This window comes from Madurella fahalii (assembly GCF_045866475.1).
Source record: "Madurella fahalii IFM 68171 DNA, scaffold_4, whole genome shotgun sequence".
Lineage (NCBI taxonomy): Eukaryota > Fungi > Ascomycota > Sordariomycetes > Sordariales > Madurella > Madurella fahalii.
Window position 1 is genome coordinate 2,704,646 of NW_027263974.1, and position 17,720 is coordinate 2,722,365.

General features: G+C 54.2%; 4 protein-coding genes across 4 annotated transcripts; 1 reads left to right on the top strand and 3 right to left on the bottom strand.

Moving 5' to 3' along the window:
- Window positions 1-864: 864 nt before the first annotated feature.
- ago1 (Protein argonaute) lies at window positions 865-4,067 on the bottom strand (the record flags this gene model as incomplete). Its single annotated transcript, XM_071063197.1, has 8 exons — window positions 865-2,433; window positions 2,491-2,912; window positions 2,989-3,118; window positions 3,168-3,316; window positions 3,371-3,555; window positions 3,613-3,737; window positions 3,794-3,922; window positions 3,975-4,067. 8 exons carry the CDS (start codon window positions 4,065-4,067, stop codon window positions 865-867), a joined length of 2,802 nt encoding a protein of 933 aa, XP_070919298.1.
- Window positions 4,068-8,291: 4,224 nt separating this feature from the next.
- Window positions 8,292-11,623, bottom strand: RNA14 (mRNA 3'-end-processing protein rna14; the record flags this gene model as incomplete). Its single annotated transcript, XM_071063198.1, has 3 exons — window positions 8,292-9,358; window positions 9,411-10,887; window positions 10,949-11,623. The coding sequence occupies 3 exons, from the start codon at window positions 11,621-11,623 to the stop codon at window positions 8,292-8,294; spliced, it is 3,219 nt and encodes a 1,072-aa protein (XP_070919299.1).
- Window positions 11,624-12,770: 1,147 nt separating this feature from the next.
- Window positions 12,771-13,803, top strand: ASF1 (Histone chaperone asf1; the record flags this gene model as incomplete). The annotated part of the gene is made up of 3 exons (XM_071063199.1): window positions 12,771-12,879; window positions 12,962-13,310; window positions 13,416-13,803. The coding sequence occupies 3 exons, from the start codon at window positions 12,771-12,773 to the stop codon at window positions 13,801-13,803; spliced, it is 846 nt and encodes a 281-aa protein (XP_070919300.1).
- A 248-nt stretch (window positions 13,804-14,051) lies between these two features.
- On the bottom strand, window positions 14,052-17,462 carry UTP22 (U3 snoRNP protein; the record flags this gene model as incomplete). The annotated part of the gene is made up of 2 exons (XM_071063200.1): window positions 14,052-17,174; window positions 17,226-17,462. The coding sequence occupies 2 exons, from the start codon at window positions 17,460-17,462 to the stop codon at window positions 14,052-14,054; spliced, it is 3,360 nt and encodes a 1,119-aa protein (XP_070919301.1).
- Window positions 17,463-17,720: the final 258 nt, after the last annotated feature.

Here is a 17,720-nt window from a genome sequence, read left to right on the forward strand (position 1 = left end):
GCCCGCTTCCGTAAGTGGGGTTTTGTGACAGGGACCAACCGCTGCGCTGCGGGAGGCGCTAACGTCGCCAGGCGGATCCCCTTTCTCTTGGCTGTATGAATTTCGGCAGGGGTTGGGTCTCTACACCTAGTGTAGTATATACTAACGTCAGTATACACTCGGGTACTGTACTTCAGATGCCAAGCCCGCCAAAGCTCGCATAATGCAACTGTTACCTGTTTCGCTGTTCATATAACGTACTGTACCGTACACTAGTTGCTCCTACACCATTCTCTGGAATTTGAGTGCTCCGTTAGTGGTCATCAGCCCAATCCACCTTCGTTGCAAAATTTCTGGTCTTCCCAACCAGAAATATCTCCGAGTTGCTGGTTCAACTCGAGCCCCAAGCGGCCAATTAACCGAGCGTCACGTCACAAGCTAAGGCAAACTCCTTGTTAAAAATCAACGTGTAATTCAGCGATATTAGCTCTAGCTATGGGCTCACGTGGTGAGGAATCCTTGGACCATGAAGCACATACTCCCCATCTGCCCTCCATGCCATGTCAGAACCGCCACTGCCAAGCTCCCAAATACATTGCCGGAAACATGTCGCCATGGGCTCATGTGGTGAGGAGTCTGCAGACATGAACCAGATGCGCTCGTGGAGCTGAGATTGCCGCTTGCTCTCCATCTGTTCCTCACGCCCTTCTAAACCGCCACTGCCAGGTTCAAGATACACAATGTAGATATAAGACAAGACAGTCGTTTGCAGTATGGCCAATGGCCGTGGAGTCGCCCATGCTCGTCGTGGTCCAACCCTCCAATGTTCTCGCGCTGTCCACCAGTGCGCCAAAGCCCAATTGGGCGTGTTGCGGTCCAAATCGTTTAGACCCACCACATGGTGTTCTCGAAGATTTGCTTCGCGTCCGGGCGGCCACGAACCTCCATGAGAGGAGGCCAGTTAGTCTCATCAATGGAAGTAGTGGTACTTCCATCGTGCTTGGCCATTGAGCCCCGTGGCTTCGTCAACACCACATGGTTCGGATCCCGTTGCGCCGTGGTTGCCTGTCGCTCACCATCCGCCAAGTTCTCGTGGTGACGCGCCCGCGCACCAGCCAGGTGCGCATAATAAACTGCAGGATGCAGAGAGACAGGCGTGGTCGAGCGGCAATACTGGTAGCACTGATGATAGAGCATGCGCTGTAGCTCATCAACCTTCCACCCGCACTCGTCGTGAAGCACGTTGTAGTGCACCGGGCGCGCGGTGCCCTGGATGGCCGCGTGAGAGCACAGATAGAAGTCGTAATGGAACGGGTGGGTGACTTCGCGGTCAACAATGGTACCGGGGAAGCAGTTGCCATTCCTGTCTCCCCGCTCAGGGAAGAAGCGGATGTGGTGGCGCTTGGTCGCAATGATGACGGTGATCTTGGGGACCACGCCAACAGCCTCCTTGAAGACCTTCTTCATCTCCTTAAACTCATACTCCATAACGTGAGCGAACTGTCCCTCAGAGACGCCGTCCCGGATGTAGAAGACATGCTGCGGTGCCTGGCCTACCCTCTTGTGCCACTTGGAAACCAGCGGACCAAGCATGGAGTGCATGTTCCCCGGCTGCAAGACCTCAACGCCATAGCCGTTGGCCTGCACAGCGGCGTTGTAGACTGCCGCGTCCCTATCCATGGAAACGCACATGGCCGCCATTGAAAGTGGGCGCACTCCACCGCCGCCATGACCATGGGAGACGTCGACGCCAATCATCATGGTAGGTACCTTGAAGAATGACGGCCCGGAAACCCTAGAGGTTTGGCCACCGAGCTTAGAGTTAACCTTCATACACACGTTGGAGCAATACTGTGCCTGGTTCTTCCGGACGTGCTGCGCTTGTAGCATCTGAGTCAGTGCCGCGTTCTCGATATCGGAGAACCGCTTTAGGCTGTCGTAAGTCATGGCGTTCTTGTCCTTCAGGATGAAGAACATGATTTGCGGAGTGGCCTTGTTGGTCGTGCCACACTTCTGATAAGCGCCAGAGACAATCACCTCGTGCCGTGTGCCGCGGGGAGGATTCAAAACCAAGGGGTCGCGCTGAATGACTCCACCGTGGCCACGGTATGTGCTCTTGAACAAGTTGACAAAGTTGTCCAGAGTGGGCTTGTCGACGCAACCATCTACAACGACAAAGGCCCATGAGATGAGAGGCTGCCGATTCGGCGTGACAAACTTCATGCCGCGAAGATCCCAGCGACCGCTGGTGCTGGGGTCTGTAGACTTGTTGCCGAATTGAACCGCGGGGTTCTTGATCAGTCTCGCCTTGATCGTTGCCATGGTCGGGTTGATCTTGATGCCAAAGTGGGCCAGGTAGCGGTCCCTGTCCCACTCGAGGTTCTGAACCATATTCATGATCTCAGCCTTGCGCTGCGGAGGTCGCTGGACGGCAAACCGGATCATGTCTGAAGTCTGTCGGTCCTCGTCAGCTGAGGCATTGATGGCGCTCGCAGTCATCAGAATACATACCTGTTGAGGGTCGAGCTTGTATGGAAACGAGTTGAATCGACGAACCTCACAGACCTCCATAGGAAAATAACCGGCCCGTGTAGTCTCAATGAGAGGCAGACCCCAGTGTTGAAGCCTGGCCTTGTACTGCTCCATATAGTATTGGAGTACCGTGTACTCCTTGGTCGTGCCATTCTCCATCGTCCTGATGAAGGTGACGGCCTTGGCGCAGCCGCCTTGCTTACCATACTTTGGATCGAACACAAACTTCTTCACTTTGTATTCTTGCGGCGCAGTGGAGTCACCGCGGTGTTTCACTTCGAATCGGATGTTCTGCAAGCGACGGAGGTACTTGAAGGCCTCCGACATGCCCCAGGTTATGGAACCATCGCTCTTTCTAATCTGTACCGGCTGCAGGATGTTCTTCATGGTTTCATAATCGACTTGGGATGGCGTCAGCGCAACAAGTCCAACGAAATGAGGGACAAAAGGAAGAAGTAACGGATATTGGGAACTTACGGTTCTCCCACTTTCGATCCATGCAGCTCAAGTAGTTGCGTACAAGCTGCTCGAACTTCTGGCCGATCCAGAAAGTCTGGTTGGAGACGTCAACGTTGATGCCAAGTCCAAGACCACCGCTGTTGATTGACTGATAAACGGTTAGAGATATCAAGGGCGATCTGGATGGCTATACACACCTCGTTCATGCGGATGGCTGAGTAGATCCCCTTGATGGCCTCCGAGTACGAGTTAAGACGCCTCGTCTCGGAGTACTCGTTGAAGAGCACACGCTTGATCAAGATCATGCGCTCAGAAGGGCCCTGGCGGAGAACATGGTCCAGGAAGTCTAGGTGTAATGAGTAAGTGGCAGTCAAGGGCAGGGAGGGCCACAGTTACTTACTCATGCACACCAGGACTGAATCGTCCCAAACTGACTTTTTATTTAAGTAGGCCGTCAAGGCCTCCATGCCGACTTTGCCAGTGCACTGTACCTTGAGGACAAACTGATTGCCCGGGCGATTCGGACGGCCTTCATCTTCGCCCAAGTCAACTTCGCAAGAGAGGCCTTTGATGTTGTTGGTTGACCTAGTCGATCACTGGTCAGGAACCTAAACCCCTGAACTGCCCGCAACAAACACTTACCAAGCAAGCTTGCGGCCATCGTAAATCCAGGGGCGTTGCTGCTGGGCCAGCTTTCCCTGGACCGCCTTGGTCTTCCAAGCCTTCTGGTACATGCCGCTACTCTTCGGTTCAGGAACCATGCTGACCTGTGGAGGAATTAGTTTTGATGGAAGCGGAGCTTGGGGAGTCGCCGGTTACAGACATCATACTGGTAGACGTCCGGGTTGCTGAGGCTCTGGACACGGAATTGGTTCACTGCCACTTTGATCTCCTGACCCGCCTGGTTGTAACCGGGACGAGTGGCAAACGGCGTGCGCTCCTTTCCAGGCAACTGGTGACAGCGTTAGCGACATGAAGTGCAAGCGATCTCGAAGGAGACTCACTTCGTAGGCCTCGGGGGGATAATCAATGCGCCTGTTGATTCCCGCAGGAATGGCCAAGAGGTTCTGCATTGGGTCGTGCTGCTTGGTCGCCATGATGGCGATTCCGCTGCGACAAGACGGCGGTCGTAACCTTGTAGTTTAGGATTGCTTCAAGATGGGTAGATGAGTTAGCTAGACGGGCGCCAAGCTTGGTTCGTGGGAGAAGAAATGTGTTTGTAGTGAAAAACCGGGGAGAAAACAAGTTCTCGGCGGCGACCTGGAAGGTTCTCTCAAAGGCGCGCTTACTCCTGGAGACGCAGGAGGGTGTCTAACTTTGGGAGAATGCCGTGGCTAGATGAGGCTTGACGGCGCAGCGAAGGTTGCGAGAGTGAAGGTCTTGTTTGAAGTGGGAGAATGGAGGATCAAGAGTAAACGAAAGAGCCGAGACCTCGGACCTCTTTAGAGGCGGGGCTCTGGGAGAAATCGGAGAGTGCAAAGAATTAGAAAGCAAGTGCGAGGCAGGTAGAAAGGAGAAGGAAGGAAAGAAGTAGATTGGGAGGGGAGGCTGGGGAATGATTGCATGCCCGCACTTGCCGGAGTCGCAGTTTCCCAACGTCGGAAACTGCAATTTGAGGAAGGAGAGAGGCGGCAGAAAAGAAAGACGAGATGACTTACAGAGATTTCTAGTACCAGCAACTGGCTGTCGTAGATGGTTCTTTCTCAGAGAGAGCTGGGGAGAGTTGCGTGGCGCGAAGTCAGTACCTGATGGAGGAGGCAGTGATTAGGAAAGAAGGTGAGAGATGGGGATATTGGTGGATGCTGGACGTATTTAAGCAAAAAGAGGAACGGTCCTGAAATAAAGACCTCGCTGCTCAGGGCAACGGAAGATTGGGAGGAAGGTGGCAATGGAGGGCGGCCCACAGGTAGAACCGCAGTGAGCCTTAATTTTGGGGATGGGGACTTGCCAATCAAGGTTATCGATCAGCTCCGTACCTATTGTCAGAAAACGGCGCCGGTGCTGCTTGATTGTTGGAAGACCTGTGAATGTGCAGTGGCAAGGTGGTTGTGTAGTAGGTAGATAACGAAGCAAAGTGGACAAAACTTCGGAGGCGGGCGGGTCGTGTTGGCGGAAACGAAAGGAAGGAAGGGCCAGAAGAAAGGCAAGAGGTGAAGGTGGTTGAAAACCGGGTCAGTCACTGCCGTGTGGCTGCAGGTGTGATAGAGGTAAAAGCGAAGGCGGATCCGAAAGATAATCCTGTATTCTCTTCGGCGATAGCTAGGCACGCCTCACCGATCATGTCAGCTATGTGTGCTGGAAGCGCCGCAGAGTATCTCAGGGTCTTTGAAGACCGCCGTGAGTTTTGCATAGATCGCAAAAAGTCACAGCGTCGAGGGCGATAGGGCTCGTTATCCAGCCTCTGATCAAAAACACATGGTTAAACGCTAGCCCAAAGAATCTGCGTGAGCTCTCCTTTGCGATTCTCGTTGATTTTCGCTTTCCCACTGCTACTCTAGTTCTGAGAACCCGGCCTGATAAATACCACGTAAAATTTTGGAAGCGACCGTGGTCTTCTCATCACGAATCTTCATCAGTTTGTCCTATCTACCGGTCTACTTTCTCTGTAGAAGCACGTTGAAAAGCGTAAAGGGGAGCATGACTAGAAGCCAACAAGCAAGGGTGACTAGCGCAGACTGTCTCAGAGAAAAGTGAGCGATATCACAAGCCGGTGCCGGTCGACTACATGAGGGATGATTAGGTTGATGGTACTCTTATGTACAGTGGATGTCATCCTTTAGGTCATCTCCACCAGCCGGAGTCACATCAGCTTGCTTGGGATCTTTGAAATCTCTTCGACTCAAATGGCTTTTAGAAAATGGGTGACGAGAGTTGCGCGCGGGTGGAAGTGCAAAATGGGGCCAGGAAACCCAAATCATGTCCGAGTTGACCTATGACCTCACCAAGATTCTTACAGCCCATATATAGGAATGAAAGCTATCTTGGTATGAATAAGAGGGAAGTTATCCTTATATGACAATGTTTACCAGTGGATGCCTTAACCAGAGTGCTTGAAAGCAAGGCTCCGAAGCTGTTGACCTGAGGTCAGAAGTCGTCTGCGGCTCTCTTGCGGATCATCTTGCCAGATGCAGTCAGGGTAGCTGCTCGTCCTTAAAGCCATGGAATTGAGCCCCTGTGTAAATATACAATTACTTAGCTATACCAACAACGTGGCATCTCAGACGGTCGGCTTAGAGTCAGATTTTCACTTGGCCGTCAATGATAACATTCATTGCCGACAAGTCGGACTAGAACTCTCCTCTTGTAGAAGTCGTTACTGGTGAAAGCAGTCCTTATGGGCTCGGGATCATCAGATTAGCTGCGTATCATGTAAGCATCTCTCGAAACCATGCAATCGGCGACGACTTACTGCGTGGATAAGAACGGAGTCTTTGATGTAACCTCTCTACCCTCATCGTCGGAGAACAGTATAGTAACCCCCTTTCTTGGAGTCGCCTATGCAGCATTAAACGAAGATTGCCAGTGTTCTTATCCGTCATCATGCCCGGGCCGCTAGTCCCATGCAGCCATCGTTCTGCTCGGGGTCCATGCGAACTCCATCAAAACTTAGGCAACGCCGTCCGATGTTCCGTTACCGAAATAGAAAAATCTTGATTTGATTGCTCATCATGGCGGAACCGGTATGGCAGACGTGAAGAGGATAAGGTCGGCCTAGCTGAAGATACGACATTATCCTCGTCAGTGGCGGCATCTCGAACAACTGACAACTCAACAGGACGCCTAGTGCTGGGAGAGATGGGTACCACAGTTTTGGCTGGACGATGCCGGAACAGTCGCGCTCACCAGCCCTCCACATCTTTGGATCTTAGATTCCGGCGTGCATTCTCTGTTACGGAGGCCTATTTTTCCTCCGGCTAATTGACGGTTCCGCAGATTTGACATCAGTGTGGTTTCGTTTTTTCCCAAAATGCGTGCCCATCTGGAGGCGGAAGGCGCGCCGGAAATGTGAGCATTCCTGCACTTTACGAGGCGCTGCTGATCCGAGTTTAGGATGGTCGGGCTCACAGATTAGCAGGCGCAGTACGCCCATGATCCGCGTTGGTGCAGGGAAGAGAGCGACCAGAGAATCGGTCTTCTTGGCTTCAGCCCCAATCTCAGTTGGCCAGATCATTCGCGATGTCGCGGCCATCGTAGGCGAAAACCACGTACACCCCCGGGAAGAAGCTAATTATTGCACCTCTCGATCCGCTTACCCCGGGCAATGACAACGTCTCCTTCGTAACGTCTAGTAAAATGTATCCGCAAATCCAATGCTAACGGTAGTAAGTGCTAATCATAAAGCCTTCCACTCGCGTCGACTGACCTCCACAGTTATCAATCTCAGTGAGCAACCGACTGTCAAGGGGGATAACCAGTTAAACGTACCCGAGACTCTCCCTCTCGACACATTACAGAGTGCTCGTCGATGGAAGTTGGGCCAACACGGTGCATACTACCATCATCTCGCATTGCCGGGTGGGCCGTATGGTTGAAATCAACAAGAAGCTCGCATACGCCGTAGTTGAATGTGATGCAAGTTTTTTTTTTTTTTTTTTTTTTTTTAAAAAAAAAAAAATATCTACGAATACTGCGCAGACCGCAAGCTGGCGGTATAGCTAAACGCACTAACGATATTCTAGGGGAGTGTCGTGGGAAATGCAGGTTGTTTGCTCTTCAGGATATGATGTGAAGGGACGCCAGACCTGACTACGAAGATCTCATGTCGGGGTATGTGCCGTAAAGGATATGCCAATGAGAGAGGAAGCGGGAGCTGGCATACAGCTCAGAAGCCGTCCTCATAAAGGTCCCAATCTCGTTCCTGTTCACTATTCCATTCTGCTCCCCTGAGAAAGTCATAGAGACACAATGATCTACTTCCCGCCCTTTGGCCGCCCCACCCCCCCACAACCACCATTCTCCTTTCATTAGACGCAGAGGGGCCAAAAGGCATTATAGATCAGAAAGTGAGTGAATGCACCAAAGACCACCTTTCCCAACGCCAGATGCATTTAACAGACCCTCAAGTGTTCTGAATAGAAAACCGATCCGCCCCTTTATACATGTACAAAATGTACCCACGCTCCCCCATCAATAAGTTAGCAGGTGCGTGGGAGCAAATGTAAATGACCAAGTCCGGCTAAGTGTGAATAGCCATAACCTGCCTGGCCAACCGCGACGACCAACTTTTCCCCAAATGGTAAGCCCCGCCGCCCACAAAAGAGCCTTAAGATTGAATCTCAGGCGAGAGTCAAAGGGGGGGCCTGCGATCCTACCGAAAAGGTCTAGTAGTAACGTGGGTAGCCTCCCTGAGGAGGCGGCGGGCCTTGGCCATATCCTAAATGCGGCGGCGGCGGGGGATAAGCACCCCAAGCAACAGCACCCGCATCGTACTGCCCCTGAGGCGGTACATTATACTGTCCCTGCGGAGGAGGGTGGGCGGCTTGAGCGTACCCCGCCGGAGGGGGTTCATAAGATCCGCTAGAACCGGGTCTCAGAGATGACTGTCTGTATGGAGCGGACGCGGGTGGCATGCGGCCGCGCGCTCCCTCTCCGGTATAAGGGCTCATGGGCCGGCCAACGCCAGTGGGAACAGGAGAATCGCGACTCGGGAAGCCGTATTGGCTAGGATAGTCCGACGTCTGGCGGGTGTTCTTCCAAGCCGAATACTCTGGCACCGGAGTGTCGCGAAGCAGATTTGTCATCTTCACAGGGTTGAGCCGATAATGGTCATACAGGTCAGCCCGCGGGATCTGGCCGAGGAGGAATGTAATATCGCGAGCAATGGGAGCCGGGCCAGAACTGTAGGCGGCCGCACCCTGGCCTTGCATTCGGCGCTGCTGGTCGAGCCGGCGGCCAGCGGCGCCCTTGAGCGGTGATGCGCCCCGCTGGAATTCACCGTAGTCATTGCGCTGGATCTTGCGTGGCGGATTCGGCTCGTCAAAATCATCGAGGGTCAGCGGTCGCTTGGGGGAGTTCGTGGCTGGCAAGAACGGCGGCGGCGGGCTATGGCGAGCGGCAAACGGGGGCGGACGAGGAGAGTTCTGAAGGGAGGTGCCCTGCTCAATGGATGGGATCAGCTGTTTGGGCCTAAGCTGTGTCGTGGGCGACACAATGATCCGGGCGGCTATCGGGTCGAATTTGTCAGTCGAGAACCGTGCACTGAAGTGTGCAAGCTTTGGATCCTCGGGGAAGAGCTCTGCCATTCGCTTCTCCAGCAAGGCGATTTGGGCCAGCTCGCCAAACTGCGACTCGTATTTGTGAAAGTACGCGTACAACGGCTTTGCTTTGTGTACGTGCTCCGGCTTCTGCGTGAAGCGGCTGACGACTGTTTCAAAGAGCACACGGGCATCTAGGACCAGTCAGTAAATAGGCGAAAACAAAACGGGCTGGAGAAAACTCACTTGTGAAGTCGTCCTTGGAATGAAGGAACTTGATATTTTCCAGGGCGAAATATTCGTCATCTGGGAAGAGTTTGCCGCCGCGGTCAAAGATCTTGCCTCCTGCCGCGTCCTTGTAGATGGTCCACTCGAGCTGGGCTGCCGCAACATAAACCTCGCTGAGGATACGGCCACGATGGCGTGCATCTTGGAATGCCTGCCGCATGCCGCCAAGCTCTGTGTTCGGCTTGCCTTTGCCCTGAACGCGGCGCATTGCACGGATCAAGGCAATCCAGACGAACGAGATTGTTTTCGAGAGCAGTTGTGTTTGTGCAGCAAAGCCTTGCTGGATTGCACGGAGCCTCTCGATTTTCACGTTGTCCTTTGCACCCTTTTCTGAGCTTTCCGCTTCGTCTTCGTCGTCATCATCCTCGTCTGACTTGTTGGCAGACGTCTCGCCAGCTGCTTTGGCAGCTTCCTCGACGGCAGCAATCTGTGCCGCCTCCCGGTCTTTTAGGCCTTTGATGATACCATAGAGGGTGTCGAGGACCTTGTCGTACGGCGCTCGCACGGCCTTGCCGCGAGCGATTTTGGCCTCTTCGTTCTCTTCGATGGGATAGGTCGACTCGATGTAGTCGCCATGTTTCAGAGCAAGCAAAACGCTCTCGGGATTCGCCTCGATGCCTCTGGTGAGGAAATCGAGACCGGTCGAGCTACCATCCTTGGATGTGATGTTATTGTCGAAGCACCACTGTGCAGCATCGACCCACATCTCAGGCCAGAATCGCAGTGCCATCAGTGCCTGGTTGAAGACATAGAGAATACGCTTCTGGTACAGACCGGGTTGGTCTTTGTCATCCTTGAGGTCCAGCGGGTCCGACTTCTCCCAGGCAATCCATCTTTTCCAGATGTCGACCTGCTCCATATACTCCTGATCACCGTCAAAGCCAGGCGCAGGGGGGAGGCGCGGGAGAGTTGTGCGTTGCAGACCCCGAGTGATGTTCTCGAGTGCCGTGTTGGCGCTCTTGGCCGACATGTAGGATGGAGACTTTTCGGCCAGATATTTGCGACCGGTCAGTTTGTTCAATCCCATTTCAAACTGGTCGTACTCCTTCCACAAAGTGTTGACGTTGGCAATGGGTACACAGATGGCCCGCTGGTAGGCCTTGCGGAGCTGATCCATCTTTTGCTGGTCCTGCCACTGACTTCCCCCCACTGTGCCAGGCCCAAACTTGATGAACTGGATGTACTCGGCCCAGATCTTGCCGGCATCCTTGTCCAGGCCAATGTTGTCAATGACAAACTCGTAGGCCCTCGAAACGGTCTGGCGAGCATTCCCACTGCTGTCATTCAGGTCGTTCCTCCGGCGGATGTAGTCCAGGTACTTCGTCCACAGGTTCACATTCGGTGTCGACATGAGAGACTTGTTGAAGATGAGCTCGGCTTCTGGGAAGTTGTTCATTTCTAACTCCATAGCGAGGTATTCCACCCAGACATCGGCCTATTGAGACTTATCAGTCATGTTTCGGCGCTAATGCGTCGGGGGCATTTTGATAACGTACGGCTTGCGGGAAGACGGCAAAGAACCGCTCGTAGGTTTGGCGTGCCTGCTCCACGTCGTTCCTGGACCGGTGCTCCGCAATCAGCGCCAACCAGGCATCCAGGGCGCCTCGCGTGTCATCGCGAATGCGGCCCTCAAGCTGAGCTATCTTGTCAACGGGCGCTTGAGGCTCGGAACGAGTCGACGCTTGGGGAGCGGGGGGAGCGGCAGTGTTGCCATTCTCCATCCCTCCGGCAGAAGCAGTCGCATCGGCATTCACCTGGGGAGCAGAAGATGCATTAGATGGAGCGCCAGTGTCTTGGGCAGTTTTGATAGATATGGAATGTTGGAGAGAGCGCGCCTCATCATCTTCAGAGTCGGAGTCTCCCACTAGGAAGCCCCCTACCGTCCGCGGCTTCTTCTTAGCAGCACGCTGCGGAGAAGACCTCAGCGGGACCTGGGTCTCAACTGGTGCAGAATTGACTGATTCTGGATCGTAGTCACCCACATCGTCGGTGGCACCATCAGAAGATGGGGGGTCACCTGAAGCATGCTGGGTTGGGTCAAGGGAATATTGTGCTTGAACTTGATCGGTGCTATGCTGCTGAATATGCTCTGTTTGGTTGCCATCTGCCACTTCATAGCCCTCATTACCATCCCAAGCACCGCTCTGGTGGCCGGGGTCGTAGTCAGCCATTGCGGGAAGTCTGTTCTCGCGAGAGATGGACAGAACAGGTTGCGAAGCGTTCGCGCGTTACTTGGGGGGTCAGGAAGCAGGCCGAAACACTGAGATACCGGAGCCACACAGGGCGGCGGCGCTGGCTGCGACCGCGACCAGGGTCAGGAAGCAGGTATGGTTTCGGCTTGACTTGATTGTTCGGGTGTGTTGGTCTCGCAGGACGCTGGTGATGGGGCGTAGCTTGCGGGGGGGCCCGAGTCGATGCGGAACACCAATTGGTCGACTGGAAAGTGCCAGATAGTTGCAAGAGATGCTTGCGGCGGCCGATGTCGCGACTGGAAAGGTACTAGGCAACAGAAACTGTGCGTTGTGTCAAGAACGGATAACAGAATATGCGAGGTCGCATGGAGCGCTCGTGGAATAAAGAAGGCAACCGCGCACAACAAAGCCAACGAAAGGTGTGCCAGCGATTTGCAACCGCACACAAGGTAAGGGGGAATATGCTATATGCTCCTTCGCTGTTATCTCATGGCCGCAGTGCGCTTCCCCGACGGCCGAATGTGGTGCTGGAGTTTGTTGCGATGCAACCTGAACCGAATCGCTTTGCGGAAAAAAAGAGGCAGGGACCAAATCCCGTCGCGACTCCATGAATGAGCTAAATCTTGCTTGGCATGTATGTGTGGCTTGCACGTGGCGGTGCACCCAGGCTGATGCCCCATCTCAGCCCACGAGCCGATCATTGGAGAAGGCGGGGCGAGCGTGGCAACTGGTGGGTCTCAAACTTCACGCTTGGGCACTACCGACGCGTTCTGGGCTGCGTTCAATTTACGCGACTCGAAACCCCCCCAGCAAAAGTAGCCCGCGCAACTGCTTTCCACCAGCAAAAGCCCCAGGGTTGCCCAGAAAAAAAGTGCGCCCACCTGGTTGCCCTTCCAGCCCCTCTTCAGCTGTCTGGGGCTCTATTTTAGCACGGAAAGCGGCCAAAATAAACATGACGGCTTATTAGCGCTTTTCCTCCGAACCTGCCCACCTTCGCTTTCAAACCCAACCACTTCTACCTTTTCTCTCAACTCCGTTCCCATCATCTTCACGCAAGCTCGCCACCTCACCACGTCTTGTTGATCTACCCTAGCCGCGTTGTCGCATCACCACACCAGCCGTTAAGATGTCTGTCGTCTCCCTTCTCGGGGTCAATGTGATGAACAACCCCGCCAAGTTCACCGACAAGTACGAATTCGAAATTACGTTTGAGTGCCTGGAGCCGTTGCAGAAAGGTGCGTTGCGCTCCCCCGTCCCGCCAAAAGACCCCCTCACGCCATCCTCCGTACGAATTAACTAACCCCTTTACGTACTCAGATCTGGAATGGAAACTCACCTATGTCGGCTCCGCCCAGTCTGACAATTACGACCAGCTGCTCGACCAGCTGTACGTGGGCCCGATCCCGGTGGGCATCAACAAGTTCGTCTTTGAGGCGGACCCGCCCGACACGAAGCGCATCCCCATCGACGAGTTGCTGGGCGTGACGGTGATCCTGCTCACGTGCAACTACGATGGCCGCGAGTTTGTCCGCGTTGGCTACTACGTCAACAACGAGTACGAGAGCGAGGAACTTGTTAACGACCCGCCCGCCAAGCCCGTCATTGAGAAAATCCGCCGCAATGTGCTGGCCGAGAAGCCCCGCGTGACGAGGTTTGCGATCAAGTGGTGTGTTTTGCTCTCCCTCTCTTTTCTGTTTCTTTTTTCTTTTTTTTTTTTTTCTTAGGGCGTTCGTCCCTGTTAGTTTCGCCGCTCACAATTTTTCTCTATTAGGGACTCTGAGGCTTCAGCTCCTGCTGAATTCCCCCCCGAGCAGCCGGAGGCTGATCTCGTGGCCGATGAGGAGGAATACGGCGCCGAGGAGCTTGCTGAAGAGGAAGAAGAGCTGGCTGACGGCACCGCCAACGGCGAAGAGTCTGCAGATAAAGACGCCCAGATGGAAGGCGTTGAAGGCGCCGAGGGTGAAGGCGAAAACGGAGTTGAGGAGGACGAAATGTCTGATGAGGGCAGCGTTGACATCGAGGATGAAAGCGAGGAAGAACTCCTCGAAGATGAGGAAGCAGGTGAGGGAGAAGCCGGCGAGGGTGATGAGATGGAAGTCGACAAGCCGGAGCCCGCTACCGGAGTGCTCAACAAGCAAGGGGAAGCTATGGTCCACTAAAAGGAGAGCCGAATCCGCCTTCAAACATTCGGATATTGTGGGATGCCACGTCAGGAGTATCGTCTTGCATGCAGTACTTTGAAGTTTTGAGGCCATATTCATACCCTAGACGTTCTGATTTTTCTCGTCTATTGTACGAGTAGTCGCAATTCCGCTTGCCGTCATATTCACGGTACAATGTTCGTTCCGTCCAATATGCTTTGTGACATCTAATACGTAGGACCCGTTCAACGCGTCCGTGTCAATAACTACGGACCCTTCGCCTCTATCTTGTCCACCAGATCTGCTCCGATTCTTGCAATCTCAGCCAGGATCGCTTCCTTGTTGACATCCACCAAATCTGCTTCATCATCTGAGCCATCGTCCTTGGCGCGTTTTTGCCCGGTAACAGGTTTGTACGATGTGGGCAGGTTGATTCTGAAAGTCCGCCTCTGCATCTGCGGGTTCCAAATCGCGCCAATTGTACTGTCATCCGCGGTGCCGCGGAAGAAGACCAGCGGGCCAGAGTATGCGGCACTCAGATGCTTCAGGAACACCTCTGCGGGGTGCTGCGCCAGAGGCAGCGGCTCCTGGCCGGTCCGCTCATCCAAATTTTTGAACTTGGACCGGCCCGCCCTCTCCGTCTCCTCGGGATCAATCGTGGCGTATGTCTTGAGGGTGCTCTTCGTCGCCTTGCTATTCAGATGGATTAACACATCGTAGTCTTTGTGAGACGGCACAAACAGCCTTCTGTAGTCGAGCTCTACACCCTGTTCCTTGATCAACTTAGATGCGCTCTTGGCGAGTAATGTCATACGGGTCGCGACGACCTTGGATGGCTTCGCCTGGCCGTCGATTGAGGTCCAGGTAACCCCGCTGGGCTCCTGAGCGGTGGCGACGAAGAGGACGGTGTGATTCATGTTGGGGTCGATCTTGCGCCAGGCTTCTAATCGCGTGCCGACCGAGGCCCGGTCGGTCGCCGGCATGTCGCCGCCTGTGTCGACGACGAGGGGCTCAGAGCGCCAATCCCACCGCGCGAGAAAGAGCAGTGTCCGCGTGAAACCGGTGCTGGCACTTGAAGGGGAATCCCAGGGGTATGGTGACAAGAAGACGTGGAGGACGGCCAGCTCGATGAACTCCTCGCTGAAATGGTACGACAGCTTGTGAGCGTTGAACCAGTGCTTCACCAGACGGATAGTCGGAGACAAGGCGGGAAACCGTGTGGCGGAGGTGGTAAGGGTCTGGTTATGCAGAGGCAGGTTCGTGTACAGACGCCTGAATGTCGCGAGCAGGGTAGTAGCCTGCTGGCGAAGATACTGCTCTGAAGTTTTATCCTTGACCTGGCGTTCAAGGAGTGTCTCCTCGAGGTCGCTGTGCACCCGCAGCCGGAACGAAGCGCCCGAGTTGTAGATAACGTCAAGGAAAGCGAGGTTTTCCGTCTCAAACTTTGCGTCCTCGAGTCCAATATGCGCCTTGACTTCACCGGGCTTGCTCCGTTCCAAAAGACTAGCGATCATTAGGAGAAAGGCGATCTTTGTCCGCTGGATAGCAACCAGGCTCTCTGGCCATTTGCCCGATGCCTCAAACGAGATAACGCACTCCATGGGCCGCGGCCCAGACTTGGAGAAGCCAAATGCCGGAGGTTTAACTGAGGCATGTCGAAGCTCTGGGCAAATAGGCGCCAACTGCCTGACACGGAGGGGTAGATCATCGAGGTCCCGGATATCACGCTCAAATGTACCAAACGCCTTCCGTGCTACATTAAACGCTGCCGTATCCGCAGGCTTGAGGGAAAGCAGGGCAAGCAGTCCGTTGCCGTAGACGCTAATGTCGTTATCAACTTGCCCAATTCGCAGGTGCAAGCCGAGGACAAATCGCATGATTTCCTCACAAAGATCGAAAGGCGTTGTAGAGGTCCAGATCAATGTTTCTCGGATTGTGTCGCGTTCAAAGCGCCTTAGCTCCGCCTTGTCACCCCAGAATTTGCGGAACTTTTCGCATTCCTCCCTTTCCCCAGCACTCGGACCAGCCAGCGGACCCCGATCCACCGTCCTTGCCATATTGATAGGGTCAAACAGAATACCAACCTCCAGAGCCGAATGTTGCGACCTGGAGCGCTCTGTGAGTGGCCAGGGCGAGCAGGCAGGGGTCTGAATGTGAATCAGCCGAGCCCTTTCCCCCAGTTCCTTGTCAGCTAGTGCTTTTTTTAAGACTCTGTAGACTTTGCTACTGAGCTGCCATATCCGCCCTCGCGAACCTGCCGCGTCCACCGCCTCATCCAGGATGCCATCGTAGTTTAGACGAGCCACCAAGTCGAAGCTGTGCAAGGGAAGATCCGCTCTGAGAATGAAGCTTGGGTTGAACTGGTCAGCCGCGCTGTCGCTCAATAAGCTACGCGTCCATTTAGCGTGCTGGTGAAGCAAGACTGCCGACCAGGGCCCCATCTTGAAAGCGAAGTTCAGCTGCCGGGCGGAATCATAGAGAATGGGCCCGGCATCGACATGCTTCTCTAGATCCGCCTTTCCCGGACCAAATACACAGGGCTTCTCGGAGAAATCGGTTACCGCCAGGAACTGGATGAGTGCCTTGAAGAGTTGGGTGCTGCTGAGCGAGGTAGACAGAGCGGCATGCCCTTTGCTCTCACCTCCTTGGAGAAGGAGGGCCAGCAGCACCGCCCACTCGAAATGGCCGAATCCGCCATTGGAGATGTCTCCTCCAAAACCTCGCTGCTGCAGCCAGATGCGGCCCAGGATACAAGCGTTCTTGAACGCTGCGCACTTCTTTTCTGCTTGGCGCAGGACTTTGAGGTACGGCAGAAAGCAGCCCTCAGCGGCTAGCGTTGAATTGTAAAATTGTGTCGGCTGGGAGGCGTTCGAATCTGCTTCCCGCCCCTTGCGAACCAGGCAGGCGGCCAAGGAAAGTTTCGACTTTGGAAAGAAATTCTCCGGCGCACATGGAATGATTCGTATCCTGTAGTCGAGCGAGCGCTTATCAACCGATTTCTCTGAATCTTGGGAAAGTTGGGGTCGGAAGTGTAGGACGGGGCATAATGGGTTGCCGTTAAGGTACTCATATGACAGCTGGCCCTCGTTCCCGAAGTGCTTTCGTAGAGCAACAGCAACCACGGCCAAGTAATACGCCCTCTTGTAGAAGTAGCGCAGATCGAGATAGTCCTTCTCTTGCAGGATTTCTTCGGGCAGGACGAGTACCATGTCGATGGCATGCTCCTCTTGTGTATTGATCATGGTCTTAGAGACATAGCTGCCCACAACGTTGAATTGCGAGGGCTTGGCAAAAGCGACCTTGTAGTTAGAGTTCTCTGGGGGTGGCGGATCCGGGAACGGGACCTTGATCTTGTGTTTCTTCTCGAGCTTGGCTGCTGCCTCGGTGACCTGGAGCGAATTAGCAGATCCTCGAACGATGGCGGAACTCTCTTCTCATACCAGAAGGGCTTCATGTGGCTTAATTGCTTCAATTGTTTCCTTGATCCGGTGTAGAAGGTCGTCGGCGCCGTCGAGGGCGGCCCCGTAGTCCAAGCGAACTGTGTCTAGGAGCTCCTCGGCTTCCAAGACGAATGCTCGCGACCTGGAAATTCCAGTCGACAGAGCTGATTCGAGGGCCATTTCTGCGCCATCGGACCCGTGGTCGAGTCTCCTCCGCTTGGCAGGAGCCGAATTCATTGTCGCGCGCAGAGTAATCCTCCAGAGAGTCAGAACGACTTACAACCTACACAGTGCTGCGCTCGGCACAACCAAGCTGCTACTTTTTTTTTTTTTTTTCTTCTCTGGTTACCTGAGCGATAAGATCGGCCAAGATAAGATAAGATTACGGAGATCGGACTATCCCTGTCCGGCGGGGTGAGGGGCACCTGCAGTCAGGTTGGGTACAGTGGGGCCCAGCAGGTTCAAGGAGCCTAAAAGGGTTAGGGTTTTATATGT